A 14,996-nucleotide genomic window follows, 5' to 3' on the forward strand; every position below is an offset into this window, starting at 1 on the left:
TGTCAGTGCGCCCTGTAATTAATAAATCATTTCACGATTCATGAGTTTCATCCTTTAACTTTAAGAATCTTCGAAATGGTTTCCTATACCGTCTATTCATACAATTCATGTATGCATAAGACACTTGTAGTAATTACTCGTAATAAGACAACCCATTAACTCCTACCAATGCCAAATCCCAAGTGGCAACCCATGCCATGTTCATTCGTTAAAAACCCTTTTGCCCCCTTTGACGACCGTTCCCTGGTCCTCTCGCGCCCCTGATTAAACAAAAATCAAAAGTCATTATCAAAAACATTCCAACAACGCCTCATTCAAAATATGCATACACCTCTCCTCTCTCGGCCTTCTTTTATACACTGCAATGCTCCCTTTAAGCAAAGCTATCCTCCGCATTCCAACGGCTGCTTCTCATTGTCTCATTTCCCTCCGTTGCCTCTTTGCATGGCGACGAACCCTCGCCAACGAGCGTCTCATCTGGCAACAAGCCCTCGGCAACCAGCGTCTGAAACACGGCGTCTTTAGCTAGAACCGTCTCTCGGTCGAGGCCGAGCCCGTCCAACATCCGTAGCCTCTTGCAGCTTGCTGCAAATACAATCTGATGTAGTCGTCGTCGTAGTTTAGTCATTTCATCCAATCGACTAGAAAAAAGTGCGTCCCGCTCGACATCTGCGTCCGGCAGCATGAATGGGTCAACATATCCATTACGATCCGTAGGGACCAGCAACTGCATAGGTGCGTAGAATCCGAGTGTCACAGGGTTGTCTCTGAGATCGAGTTGGGTGATGTGTGGAAACTCGATGAGTAGCTCTGTCACTGCTGTTGAATCGGCAAGCCGGTTGCCAGCGACCAAAAGCTTTTTGAGTCGTGGAATAAATCGGAGTGGTTCCAGATCTCGAATTGCGTTGAAGTTCAGGTTCAAGGTTCGAAGGTTGGGCATCAGTTGACCTAGGTTGCCTGGCAACGCCTGAACACCACAGTTGGCAAGCTCAAGTAGCTGCAAATTGAGAAAGTCAACTGCAGGCTCAAAAGTGCCCAGGTAGTTTCCAGAGAGAAACAGCTTCCGGATCTCGCAAGCTGAAGAGAGGAAGCCAAGATCGAGTGCTTGATCGGCCCGCTGCTCCCTGAGACTCAGGCTGTCCAACTTTCGAGCTCGGCTGAAACCTGTCAACTCTGTGATGCGGTTGCGGTCAACGTGCAATGTGTGCAAGTTGGGCATATTGCTAATATCCAAGCGAGCAAGCTGGTTATCGCTGAGGTCCAACTGTCGAATTGCCTTGATGCAAGACGAAACGGTGAATCTTGTAAGCTTGTTCTTTGAAAGCTTCAGACGTCCCAAGACTGGTGCGTGCTCCAAGTTTCGAATCGACGATATCTGGTTGCCTGCCAAGTCAAGTTCAGTGAGGCGCTCCATCTTCACCATTGCAAAGTCAACTTCCTCAATCAGGTTGTCTCGAGCTCGAAGGTTGAGGAGGCCGTCATGGGTATCGAGACCGTCGAGACTGGTAAGCTTGTTGTTGTCCGCACGAATACTTCGCAAGTGCACTAAACCTCTAAGTGCCGATAGACTCTTGACCTCGTTACCAGAGATGTCCACATATTGAAGGTTCATCAAATGGTCCCACGAGGTCAGTTCAGTCAGCATGTTCTGAGACACCTTGAGCTGCCGAACGCTGGATGGCACACCGTCCAGATGTCCCAAGGCGTTCTTTGAGGCGTCAAGTGTCACCAATTTGCCGCAGAACTGGTCTAGCATATGCAGACTCGCAAGCCGCTTCTCATGAAGATCCAGCTCTGTTATGTCTTCCCAGTAAGGCTCATATGGCTCTACCTCACTAAGTTTATCCACGAGGTCACGTATGGTCATAGACATAACCTTCTTAGAGCCTTTGCCTGTCGCTGCATGTCGACGGCCCATGACATAGCTGACCTCAAAGCCAAACGACGAATCGGCATTGTTAAAGGTAAACTCGGACAAGGGACTCAGCGAAAGCTTCCCAACATTTTGGCCGATCAAAACACTGTCATCAGGAGTCGGTTGGAAGAAGTTGTTGCCAGGCGTGCGGTTAACAACGAAGCTGAGACTGGTTCGGCGCGCGTCAGGTGTTTTATGACTGACGACGCTGGTATCTCCAATGATACTGACTTGTCGCTGATCGTCGAAAGGCATCTCGATGGTGCTGTCCTCGTCTTGCTCGTCGATTCGCGAAACGGGACGGGGCACAAAGGCCGGACCGCTTCGTGAGCTGGTGTAGTGATGGCGGCTTTGCCCGTTATTCTTCAGTGCTGATTTGGCGACGCTTGTAGAACCTGGTGACTTTTTGGGTGGTGAACTGTTCTGGTGCATGGTGGGAAGCTCCGGGTCATCCTCCAAGTTGTCCAAGTCCTCTGCTAGAACCACATCCTGGATAATAGATGCTACGGGCGAGGAAAACGTGATAGTAAGGTTGCGCCTCTTTGCACTCATCGAGGGGGTACTACTAGCCCTGTCATCGTTGAAGCTTCCTTCATCTTCCATAGATTGGTCCAGATAAAGTTCCGAGTCTTCCAATACTCGAGCATCCAGTTTCTCAAATTCTTCTCGAGCAAGACTGGCCATATCCGGACTCAAGTGCCCGTTGGGGGACAGTGTCATGTACCCTCTAGCAGATCGATGCTTACTCGATTTTGTAGGACTAGTGGGTGGGGTTGTACCACGAGCAGAACTGTGCTTCTTCTCGCTGTTGATGACAAGATTCTGCATCTCTCTGGTCAGATCAACAGAGAGGTCCGGGATGCTTGCAAAAGGATCATCATCGCTGTCTGATGGTAATATGTTCGTAGGCTGGCGAGCAGGGGCTTCCTTTCTCTTAATCCAGATGTTGTTCTGCTTATCAAGATACATGCTACCCACTCGATCGGGAATGAGATGGGATACGCTTTCAGGCATGATGGTCCTCCTGGTCTCGGAAGCATGTGAAGACGTTGTGGGATATGACCTGTGAGTGTCACCTCCAGAAGAGTGGGATCGTGTAGGGCTTCCATAGGAGCCATCGTGGGAAGGGCCTGCTGTCAACCGGATATTAGGCGGGTCACTAATAACCTCTCCTTTGGCACTGTCTGGTTGGCTGCGCTGCGATCCCTCAAGCTGTCGTTCGATTTCTTTATCAGCAAGGATTGCCTCCTTTACCAAACCCATGGATCGCATAGACAATGTGATAAGATCGCCCATATCGCTGATTTCCTGGTACTTTTCCAACCTCTTCATGAGTTCTGGATCCTCTTGGAATTGTGGCATCCTTGACATGGGCTTGCCCTCGCGGCTGGGAGGACGAGACAGAGGCTCATTAGTAGACTCCTGGTACGAGTCATCAGCATCCTCAGCTTCATGCGTAACATTCTCGGCCTCGGATTCCTCGACACTAGACAAGCCTGGCTGTCTGACTTGATTTCGGATCATGGCCATAATTTGCGCAGCCTGATTGACGAAATCCTGAGTCATGATCGATGGTTTCCGGTCAACTTCGCTGTGGTCTGCCGTAGCATCAAGCATCCCCTGCTGTGAGGCTCCGGGTGTATGTGTCGACATGTCATTGATGTCGTCACCCTCCGAGTCGAATGTCATGTTTGGGTCACCACGAAGTGATGATCTACGACTATGCGTAGGACTTTGCGGCTGAAGAATTGTTCGCATCGCAAGAACACTAGGGTGTGCAAGTTGGTACTCGCCTGGTCGTGCGTCCTTGCGTTTCTTTCCCATCGCGGACTGCATGTCACGACTTGCAGCTTCTACACCCTCCAGCAACTCACGACCAAAAGCGATATCAGCCCGATGAAGCGTGCGTCTACGCTTCGGAGTCGGGTCCTTGGACGGAGACGTTCGAGGTCTCTTACCCTCTGAGCCACTGTCGCGCTTCGAAATATTGCCATTGCCCAGTGCACCCTTCGCCGGGCCCAGCGCCTTACTACGGACCTGGCTGGAACCTGATGCTGTTTTGTGATGCTTGCTTGTGGCTGATGATGTTGACTTGTTACGACTTCTGCTAACGAGAAGCTCCGAACGCTCGTCAGGAGATGAAGGTTGTTCCGGTTGCTGAGAGGTTGGGGATTGAGGGGCGTCGTTTTCCTTGTCGGAATAAGCCGCGACGTCTCCTTGGGTGGCGTAAGAAATTTCCTCGCTGAACTCATAGCCTTCAAGATCACCAAGACCGAATCTAGTAAAAAAGTTGCGGCCAACAGGATTAGGGGCTAGTGCAGGCAAAGAAGGGCTAGACATGGGCTCATAATTCTCATGAATAGTAGAATCAAACTGGTCATGCGGACCGAGAGAGTGTCCAGAACGCTCACCAGACAAGCCTTCTTCAAACTGGCTGATGCGTCGGAGAAGTGTTTGGTTGGTAAATGTATCATAAGGGCCAAAAAGCTTCAAGGGGCTTCCAGCAGATGGCGCACTTCGACCAGACGAGACATGCTGCTTGTCAGGACTAGGGAATGGGGCCCGAGGGACAGTAGGGCTGGTGTTAAAGTAGTCTGACTGATAACGGTTGGTAGTATTTGTTCGGATGGAAGGGAACTGTTTTGGGGTGCTGGCTTGTAGAGACTCTTCGGCAAGCATTCCGCTTGTGTCAACATTGAAGCCAGGACTCAGGTCTCTAAAGCGAAAAGAGCCATCCCCAGATCGGCCTCCTCTTTGGGTATTCAAGAACCCACCTCGGGTTCCATACTCTTCAGTGTTCTCAGCAATATCAGAGGGACCGGGGCTAACGCCATCAAAACCCGTTCGAGGGTCGACGTTGGGATCGAGAAGCATCTGGTTAATGCGCAAAGCCTCAAGTTTGTTTTTCAATTTGTCTGCTGGCAGCTCAATGGGCGCAAAATCCATGTTACCATCCTTGTCGCTCTGTTTACCAATAAGAATAGGGCTAAAGTCTTCGTTGCGAACCACGCTTTGTCCACTAACTTTTCGCGCACTGTCATTCGCATTCGAAGGTGCGCTCAAGCAGCTCGGATCGCGAAAGATCTGGTCCCGTGGCCGTGAAGGCGTGTCTTCGTCTTGCGGGCTGTGTGCACTGAACATGGAGTCTTCCACATTGAGCCTGTATTGGATCTCACGTTGCGAACGTCTCGGGCTTGGACTGGGTGTGACGTCGTTCGGGTACAGTTCCTCCTGGTCGTCGAATTCATCGAGTTCGTCCAGTGGGTTCAGGTTGGGCTCTAGATCGTCACTAAAGATGCGCTGGGGGTACGATGGTGGACTAGACGGCATGACGGATGATTCCTGGCGCTGCTCGCCATCGTTGTCGCCTCCAGGTGTTGGTGGCTTGAACATATCTTGTAGACCTGTCGCAGCTGAGCAAAAGAGGTCGCGCTGTTCGCCATACTCAACGTCGCCGTACACCAGGCGCCTCTTCCACTCGGGTGTATCCTCTTGCCTTCCAGGTGATGATTTGTGTTGGATGGTATTGTGGACGACTGAAGCACTTGTGGAACCTGATGCAGATCTACTGGCGAGCGTTCCACGCGCAAGCTTAAAATCTTCTGATGGCTGCTTATTTCGGTGGCTCGCGATATTGATGCCGTTCGGTGTCCGTTCGCCGAGAATGTTGAAACTTGAATCGTGTGCGGTTGAGAATTGGGGTCGAGTGCCTATCGTTCTACGCGGTATTCGACTCGGTGTGCCTCTAAGTTTGGCCTTTGGGTCTGGTGTGTTGCTCAGGGGAGGAAGTTGGATAGCAGAAGAATCAGAACCGGGCTGGGAAACCCAGTCCTCAGACAGAGAGTCAAGCCAAGCGTGCTCCATGGCGTCGCTTTAGAAGCGGAAATCAACGTGTAAAAAAAGTCAATGCGAAGCCATGAACTAAACAAAATTATATTGCGACGGAGGATGGTGGGGTCGAAAAGGAGTTGTGTATGCGACGCGCGTGAACAGAAGAAGGGGAGGGAGGTATGTTGTATGCTGAAGTGAGACTGAGACTGTATTAAGATCACGGATGGATGGAGAGTAGAGTAGGTTTTTGAGAGATAGAAATGAAGTCACAACAAAAACATTAAACAAACAGTAAGTTTAGTAGTTAGCATGGGGAAATCGAGATCGTGAGGCGGATGTTTTCGCGTACCCTTGAACTTGGAGTTCGGAATAAACAAGACCAGGGTCCTGGTTGCGGTTAGCTTCGTTGCTGTGTCAACAGATGGTGCCTGACAGGATCACGTGCTAGTGCATCATCTGAAGCTTGCATCAGATACATAAGATGGTGGGGGATCTGTCTAACGATATCCTGTATCGTATCAGTACGAGAGTTAGGTTGTCTTATCTTTCCTTGTTTGATTGCTGACTGACTACACATCCCACACCGTGCTTACGATAGACTACTGGGGAGATTCTTTGTTACAGTGTCTACAGAGCTGGGCTGCACTGAGAACATGATGAGATAACATTCACGACAGCATATTTCTTAAATGCAACTGTCTAATACCTTAAATAAATTATTATTCCATAACTTTATCGTTTGTCTTTACAAATTTACGAACAAACGAGTCAGGCATGCTCTTTTCCCTTAAAGTCATGACGTGCTAAAAGCCACTTTACGCGCTGCCACGTGACCTCCGTAAGGCATGTTTCCCTGGTGATCACCGGCCGTGCATTCCAGTTCACGATCAAAGTTAAGCGACACAGCAGTCTTGTTTTACCAAAAAAAAAAAAAAAAAAGGGTATTAATCTACGAATGCCGCTATCAAAGACAAGTTTTGACGACGTGGAGGTCGAAACCCTCCAACTCCGGATTTATGGCACTACAGCGTGACGACCCGCTAGCGGACGAGCTCGCTCTCGGATGGGGAGAAGATACCATTTACTGTGAAGCGACTTGCGACCCCGACGATGTGTTGTACGAAGGATCAGAAGACGAAGATTACGATAGCCCTGCCTCACGAAAGCTCCGATATGAAGCGGCAGGCCAACGATTTCTTGACGGGAAAACTCCATTCATTTTGACTGCAGGGCTCAGAGGCCCCTTTGAATCAACAAACTGGTTGAATCCCTGGCGATCAAAGCAACGTACTGGAGCCCCGGTGATAATTCGAACTTCACCTGGGAAGTTGGCTAGATCCGCCAAGGTCAAGCGCAATATATCGATGCCAGAGACCCTTCCCCCGCACGATAGTTTGGAATGCCACCTCCCGAGCCCTGAAAGCCTAAACCAGACTTCTGAGACCGAAACGCACCCTTACCTTGAAGATGATGAGCTGGTCAAGGTTCAGCAATGGAGGGATACTGTCAAGTCAGAGGAAGGACTGAAAGATGAGTTCTGGTCGTCGAACACCCAAACATCGGCGTCTGAGAGAAAGAGAAAAGCGAACGGTTCTACGTGGTTGAAACTCTTGGCGAACAAGCGCCAACGAAAAGACATTATGGAATCAGGCTCTGTCGACACTCCTATCCGACACAAACCCCAAGTTCCGACACCAACTACTCCTACGATGAACAAATCTATCACAAGTGCTCCGGATCACTTGCCGTCCTCAACTGTTGCAGCAGGACGATATTTCTCACAGCTCCGGGACGACCCTGATATTTCAGAAGACGAGCTATCCCGTGATGATACCGCATCAGACCACACTTCCGCAGACTCATCATCGCCCTTATCGCAGTTACCATACACTCCGGTTCTGGACCCGGAAGTCAGCTTCCTATCACAACGCACCCCTCAGCAACAAACACCAAGCAAGGCTCCGGTATCCCAACAGCGACCCATCTCTGAACAGCCGGCTGCAGCGCCACTGAGTGCTATACTGAACAAAAATGTCACTGGCCCAGCTTTCGAGACACAGGAAGATGAAAGTTTTTGTTTCAAAATGCGGGCAAGGCTAGATCAAGCTCCCAAGGCCACCTCGGATGAAGATGAATCTATGGCGGAAGACAACGAAGACTCTTGGTCTGGCCTTTCTTCCCACGACCAGTATATGGACAGTATTGCTTCCATATCCGATTTGCAAGACATCATGCCAGCAGAGGGCCCATATGACGCTACAGACCCATTGCTATCGACTTCTAGTGAAAAGCTCAATGAAGTCGAGCTTCCTCAGGAATCAACGGATAGCACTACCGGCTCGTCGCCCTCAGCAAGCAGTTCAGTAATTTCTGATTCTGGGCTTTCTGAAGAATCTCATTGTAACTCGACCGCTGCAGTTGCTCTGGAACCTGTTGATGAACCTGAGCGGGACAACATTGCTCAGGATTTGGATATGCAAGAGGCACCTGAAGACGAGAAATACTTGGCTATTGCCGAGCATCTCGAGGCTAGTGACACTGAGTCAGGGGATGAATCCGAGGACGAAAATGAGAGCGATAGGGCCAGCGAAAAGAATACCCCGGATATCAGGTCACCATCGGCACTGTCTAACAACAAGACACCACAAATCTCGACCGTAGATCAAGAGTTGCAGACAACATCTTCTGCAACTGGGCTATTGAAGCCCGATAGTTGCAATCACCCTTCTGCAACCGCGACTCCTCCGGAAGAATCACAGCCCAGTGGAGGAATCGCCTCTCCGTCGGGCCAAGCGACAAGTCCCGTGGTTGTCCAGGAGAAGGAAACAGAGGTTATTTCAACTCCCAAGGCGATTAACACTCGTCTGGATTTCAACTCGAGCCAGCCATGGAATCACGACACTTCGCCGACTATTGTCATCACTCCTGTGGACGAACATACGAAGCAGGAATTAGATTATTCGGCTTCAAAGGAAATTGCTTCAGTTCCTTTCTCACAACAGAGTCCTTGGGCAACGAACAAGCTGTCTCAGCATGATATGCTGTCTCCTGGACTGTTACATACAAAAGACTCAGGATCGGGGCAATCGCAGACGAATGTCGCTGTAGTTCCAGCTAGTCCAGAAGAGCAATCTCCTTGGACAGGCAAGGTGGCGGATCTACCAGTCAACCTTTTTCAGCAAACACCCGTTATTGGGAAGAAGGATCGAGAATTACTTCATGAGTCTACCACGCCGGCTATTGGTACTGAAGCCAATGCTCAGATGCAGAAGGAATACAGACCTGCGACTCCTGTTATGGCATTGACGCCTGAGCCCCAATTCTCGGTCAAATCATTTGCCTCTTTTGGGTCAAATGAGCGCAGCTCTAAAACCAAACGTGCAATTTGGAGGGAGTCGGGTGGCCTTCCCAGCACACAGGCCATATTGGCTTCAGCAATCAAGAATCCCTGGGAAACCAAGAGTTCTGAGCGCCGTGTCTCCTTTGCGCCATTACCCAACTGGCGAACTGCAGAATCGAGCATGCCCGCAATGCCATGCCCTTCTCTTACCAAACGCCAGGGCTCCCCGCCACCGGATACACCTATATCTGAATTGCCCACGTCAGATGGCGACAGATTCCAGAAACACTTCAACGCCGTCTCTCAAGGACCCGTCATCCGGCGTAACCAGCGCCTTTTGCCATCAGAATCACAGTGCACTGCCGGTAGCCCCTTGCCAGATGCTATGGCTAATGCATTTATTGCAGCAGATCAGTTGCGACAACCGGTAACTTCTACAGATCCTGCTAAGAGCGATCTCGAGACCGAAGAGTCGCAAGATCCATTTGATATGGTAGCAGATATTATGCTCGAACAATTTGATCCCGTTGGTAGCACGAGCCTCACGATACAATCACCTATCTTGAGTCAAAGGCACCAAAGCCCATGGTAATGACACCACAACATGTTGTACAAATATTCTCGACCATCGTCGGGAACCTTGTTCTACCTGGCATATGTAAAAGGAAGGACTTCCATCATTCATATGGCGTTGATAGCTGAGCATCTTCAAGTTTGGAAGATGCCAGGAGTTTAAGGGGTTAAAGGGACATGAGACATGACAATACGAACAATACAGGTCAGATTCCGGAGTGTTAGTCTTATTTTTGGCGTACGGTAGGCAGATACCTCAATGTGGAACTATTCAATGAGAAATCACATTCAATTACAATCCATGAGCAGCTATGCCTGATGAGTGACCGATATGCAGAGGGGCAACAGTCCAGAGTGAAGGTTCATCTCAACAAACAACAATATCGAGTCACTACAGTAACTTTCCTTGTTTCGTATGAATCTAGTTAGCTAGAGACACGTTCGTTGCCTGTTGATACAACCACGTGCGACTACCAACATTCCCGTTTCCTTGGTACGTAGATAGCTTTACTTGCAATTAATTTCCGTATCGTCCGATTTTGACACCGCTTCTTCCAGGTGCTGAATATGGAAAAAAGAAAAGGACTTGATTGATCAAATCTCCGGTTTCAGTGAGAGATGCATAATGTATGGCATGTAATGCTGTCTCCCTACATCAGTCCCCTTCGCCCATGAGCACGCGATTCCGGAGCTGATTCGCCAGGAAGCTGTGACAACTCACGGATCTATAATTGATCTTACGAATGGATCTGCCAATGTCAATCATGACAGCAAGCAATGCTTTTGCCAAGTTTCACTTGTCTAGATTCTGAGACGCATGGACAACGATGAGCATACTTTTGCGCCCTGAATCCACGCCCCTGGTGGTGCAACCATACCCGGAGCACATGGCTTCTAGAGTGTCTGTTTGTGGATGGGTCGAGATCGACGATGGCTCTGATCGAAGCTTGCGACAAAGTAAAAGGTTTTGGCTGAACTCAGAGCCGGAAGAGGTTCCGTCGGGTAGACTAGAAGCAGGATAGAACGTGTCTCTTGATTCTAGGATGATGCCTTGAGGCCATCTGGAACAGCGGACTCACATTTTACTTTGCCTTTGTGGGCAACCTCATCCTCGAAGTTATCTGGATATTCGAAGCTAAGAGCGACAATGGCGGAATCCGGGGCGGAAAACTTGTCTGTCCACTCCGGTCCCGGGAAGACAGGCCTGCTTGGACGCAGAGATCTCATTAGTCGGATCTAAGAGGTGCAGTTCCACGTAATATCTCATCGCGATCAGAGTTTGCTGGAAAATTAGGGCTGTCGCCTTTCGTTTTTCGTCTCTAGCTTTCGAGGCCAGCTTGGCAGACAGAGACCCATCGTGGAAGAGTCATATGACAGCGAAATCTCTGTAGGCTTGTGGGTTTGTATCCATCTTTTGGAAAGTTTTTCAACATTGATGCGTCAAGGTGGAATACCTTGAGGCAGGGATTCTGACTCTGATCAAGTTCGAGTTCTGATGGCTGCTCTGCACTTCCAGCCAGATGGTCACACTCGACCGGATCTTTAACCGGTCGAGACGGCTAAAGGCTGCATCAATGGCATTCATCAGATAAGCCCTTGTTTAGAGTGCCATTGAAGCACACGACATTTGGCGGTGATGGACCGGTTTACGTCCACGGTCTGTCTCGCCCCTGAATCGACCCTGAACCAAACAAACAGAGCATGTCTCACTCGAGACAGCTTTGGGTCAGCTTGATAGTCTCAGTGTATCGAGGGGTGTGTCAATGCGTGTCGAGATGTTTGAGATCCGGAGGAGGGTTTGGGGTTGAGTTGAGCTCTGGAACGTCATACAAGATGAAGTCGAGGCACGTTGTTGGAAGATGGACGACGATTGGTCAGGGAGTGACATGCACATCTTCTAGGGTTGAGATAAACACAAAAAGTACATCTAGCGAAATCATGGGGTAGATCGTCAGCTTTGATGATTGGACAATTGAGGTAAGGATGGTCTTAGTGTAAGGTGTCTGCCAAGGTAAATGTTTTGATAGACAGCTGGTGATGGTGTTGGTGAGAGCCAGTTAGACGGGATGGGACGTGCCGCCACAGGGTGAGCTACTGTAGCTTGGGAGTGGAAAGAGTCTAGATGATTTGGATAATGGAGCACACAACCTGAATAGAAACGAAGCAACTGAACATGTGAGCTATTATCTTAGGGTCCTGTTAGTTGGTGTTGTCCAGACCAGCAGTCAAGGTGTAGGGTAACACCGTTTCCGTGTGTCCTTGTCAGATCAAAAGCCCATCATATCCACCGACTAGTTGGAAGTTGCAGTAGTTAGTGACATTTCATCGTCTTATGCAAGCTATTGGTAGCATTGATAACCGCGTTGCGCTGCGTTAAAATATGCAGTCAGAAATATCTTGTCCTCTCTCTTGCGGACCAATACATATGAGCGGGGATATCATGGCAACGATTGACTGGGTATCATCTAACAACACACCCCAGGACATGAGTACAGGAGCATTGCATACGGATCATTTTTATTTCGTAATTTGTATATTTCGCAAGAGGACTTGATTTAGAAACAAATAATACATGGACACGCTATTTCAGGGGAATGCGACATAGTATCAAGGTCAAGGTCAAACCGTAAATTCAGCCGAAGCGCCTCACAACAAGGGTCGGAGCCATTCATCGGAGTTTATGGAAAACGTGTCGCCGGGGGGTTTTATCATATCATTAGAAATCATTTGATGATGAGCTGGCTATGATGATGACAATGGAATTCGACGGGCGGTCTATGCTTCTCCTCATCAGCGACTGACAATGCTGGACGTGGCAGGACGACACCATCCGAGTCCTTTACTGGTCGCAATGAATGTCGTGCAATATCAGCGAGGAATTTATAAGCTTCAGACCGGGTTTCTCAACATCGAACCAGTATCGAAGCACGTGTCTCCCCAGTTTATGAGATATGCCACCCTCTGCCGAGCGAATCGCTGGGGTCATGGACGGACTTGGCAAATCTGGGGTCAAGGAACTATTGGAGTGATGTGCGATTCGAAATCGCACTGTTTGGCGCAGCTGATCTGGTTGTATGCATATTCAACACTATCATGAAATAATTGGAACATGTCATGATCTTGGTGGCTCGCGTTGAAGCATCACATGATGACTTTTAGGATCCCACCAAAGAATGCTCCGACGCTAGGTTGAATTGAGATGCTCTTTAATTGGCACAGAGAAAAGAATCATCAGAACTGTCAATGATGATTTGTGCTGTCACTGCATTGATGCTGGGTGATACAAACAGAGATGTCCGTGACATTACGTTTTGGGTTCAGACAATGCGAACAAATGTGACATGTAGCTTGCATGAAACATTGTTACAAACGACCCTTGGAGAAACTCACATAAATCAAAAGGGTCCGAAACTTAATCCTACGTCACCTACTCAAAGCCACAGCTCATCGTTTTTTGCCAGTATATCCTATGAATGCTGGACATGAACCCGTCATGGATAACCCAGCAAATATTAGTACATAGCTTGTAGCCTCATAAAAAACTACTAGATCAAATTGTCCAATCATATGACCCAATTGCCAACATGAACCATCTGTTCCATTCAAAGGACCGCGGATCGCCTCGCCGAGGAGGCCCTTGCGGTAGTTCAAGGCAAGCGAAAGAGGGAGGGTCAGTGTGACCAAATTGGAGACGGAAATGCAAAGTAGATATTTTAGAAAGACGAAATGACACAAGAATGACTCAAGCTTGGTGAAACAGAGAGCCACGGGTTCCGCCAAGAGGCCGAGAAGATACGTCAGCTTTGTCTGGATACATAGTATTGAAACTTTGAATTGAACCTGCCTACTGGGTAGCAGAAAAGTTGACCTCCTAGGCCTTAGGGTACAAAAATAAATAGTCTAAAGGCTATAGTTTTCGTAGCATAAAGTGACCTACTAATTTCATCTCTTATGTTCCCAGCGGCCAATTTTTCTGATACCCTGAGGCCTGCATCACATAGTATTTTGAATTAGTAGATAAAGCTGTCCTGAGATAACTAGATAGACTAGACTATATAGGAAATACTCCTTATCAGCCATTGATTGAATCTTTATCAAATGAAACATGTGTGTTTGGCAACTCCCTTTAGGCCGTCAGGGTCAGATATACACCCACTCTATGGCAGCAACGGGACAGCGGGTCCCCCTTTTTTTTAGAGAGAAAAAGAATGCCCAATGACTGTTGAATTGGGCTCCGTAATGATAAGGTCATGCATGGGGGATCTGACGCTTTACGCATATTTGCGGAGCGTTCTTCCACAGCGGGACGCTACAGTACTAACTAATGTACTGTGATGTTTGATGCACCGATTCTATGTAAGTGCAAAAAGTCTGTCTTGCTGAAGCGTTGTAAATCAAAATGTAGATCCGATAAGCATGGCCAAGGTTTGCGATGTGATGAGATGAGATGTTTGTGATCAAGTGTTGTCTCTTGAACAAGTTCAGGTACGGATTCAATCGGATATTTTACTTGTTTCTAGTTCCCGTCTATAATGCTGACATCGAAGTCCCCTCCATAGAATTGCATCTTCGAGAAGCCCGGCTATCTTGATAGGGATCAATTGGATGGGATTAACAAGCCACACCCCCTTCATTCCCATATCATCTGTCTTATCTCAACACTCCCCTCCTCAACATGTCTACTCTGTACAGACAACTTGCTCTCGAGTCCCTTGCTTTGACTGTCCGAGATAACATCTCTCAACGCTCAGCTACCTTACTACCCATTGCTTTCTTTCCATCCAACCTCTCTTTCACATGCGCAACCCCTGCCCCCCTGTGCCGGTCCGTATCCGTCTGTGTCCCATTATTATGATCCACACAAGTTACGGCTCGGCTTATCCAGCAGCTTGGAATTTTAGAATCCTGCGACAGGCACAGACTTTGAGGCTTGGATGTTGAGTGGTGTGCATCTAAAAAATAAGGATTGTATTCTGTTTTGCTAGGGCTGATTACTAGCAGCACGTTTGTCGAACAAGCAAATCCCTTGATCAAGGCGAGGGCTGGTCTGTTTAGTTGCGGTGTAGACTGCCGGGGAAGAGTGATGGCAGGCCGGAACTTGGCAACTTGGAGCATGTTCGGGCTCCGGGAGTTGGAGAGTGACGGCCACTAGAAGGGTCGTCGGAACCCCGCGAAACGGAACAGGCACGAACTGGGAATGGGCTGGAAGCATATCTGAGCCGATGGGAGTTGGTTAAACCCAGGCTTAGGCTTAGGGCATGATTGGGACGGGTTCTCTCACCCCGCCAAAGAGGCAGCCCTTTAATCAATTCAGGTACTGTGTCTCTGCTGGGCTGA

General features: G+C 48.8%; 2 protein-coding genes across 2 annotated transcripts; one reads left to right on the forward strand and one right to left on the reverse strand.

Moving 5' to 3' along the window:
• Positions 1-373: 373 nt before the first annotated feature.
• On the reverse strand, positions 374-5,779 carry FGSG_01645 (uncharacterized protein; the record flags this gene model as incomplete). Its single annotated transcript, XM_011319168.1, has 1 exon — positions 374-5,779. The coding sequence occupies one exon, from the start codon at positions 5,777-5,779 to the stop codon at positions 374-376; it is 5,406 nt and encodes a 1,801-aa protein (XP_011317470.1).
• Positions 5,780-7,830: 2,051 nt separating this feature from the next.
• On the forward strand, positions 7,831-9,678 carry FGSG_01646 (uncharacterized protein; the record flags this gene model as incomplete). The annotated part of the gene is made up of 1 exon (XM_011319169.1): positions 7,831-9,678. The coding sequence occupies one exon, from the start codon at positions 7,831-7,833 to the stop codon at positions 9,676-9,678; it is 1,848 nt and encodes a 615-aa protein (XP_011317471.1).
• Positions 9,679-14,996: the final 5,318 nt, after the last annotated feature.

This window comes from Fusarium graminearum, chromosome 1, assembly GCF_000240135.3.
Source record: "Fusarium graminearum PH-1 chromosome 1, whole genome shotgun sequence".
NCBI classification, from domain to species: domain Eukaryota; kingdom Fungi; phylum Ascomycota; class Sordariomycetes; order Hypocreales; family Nectriaceae; genus Fusarium; species Fusarium graminearum.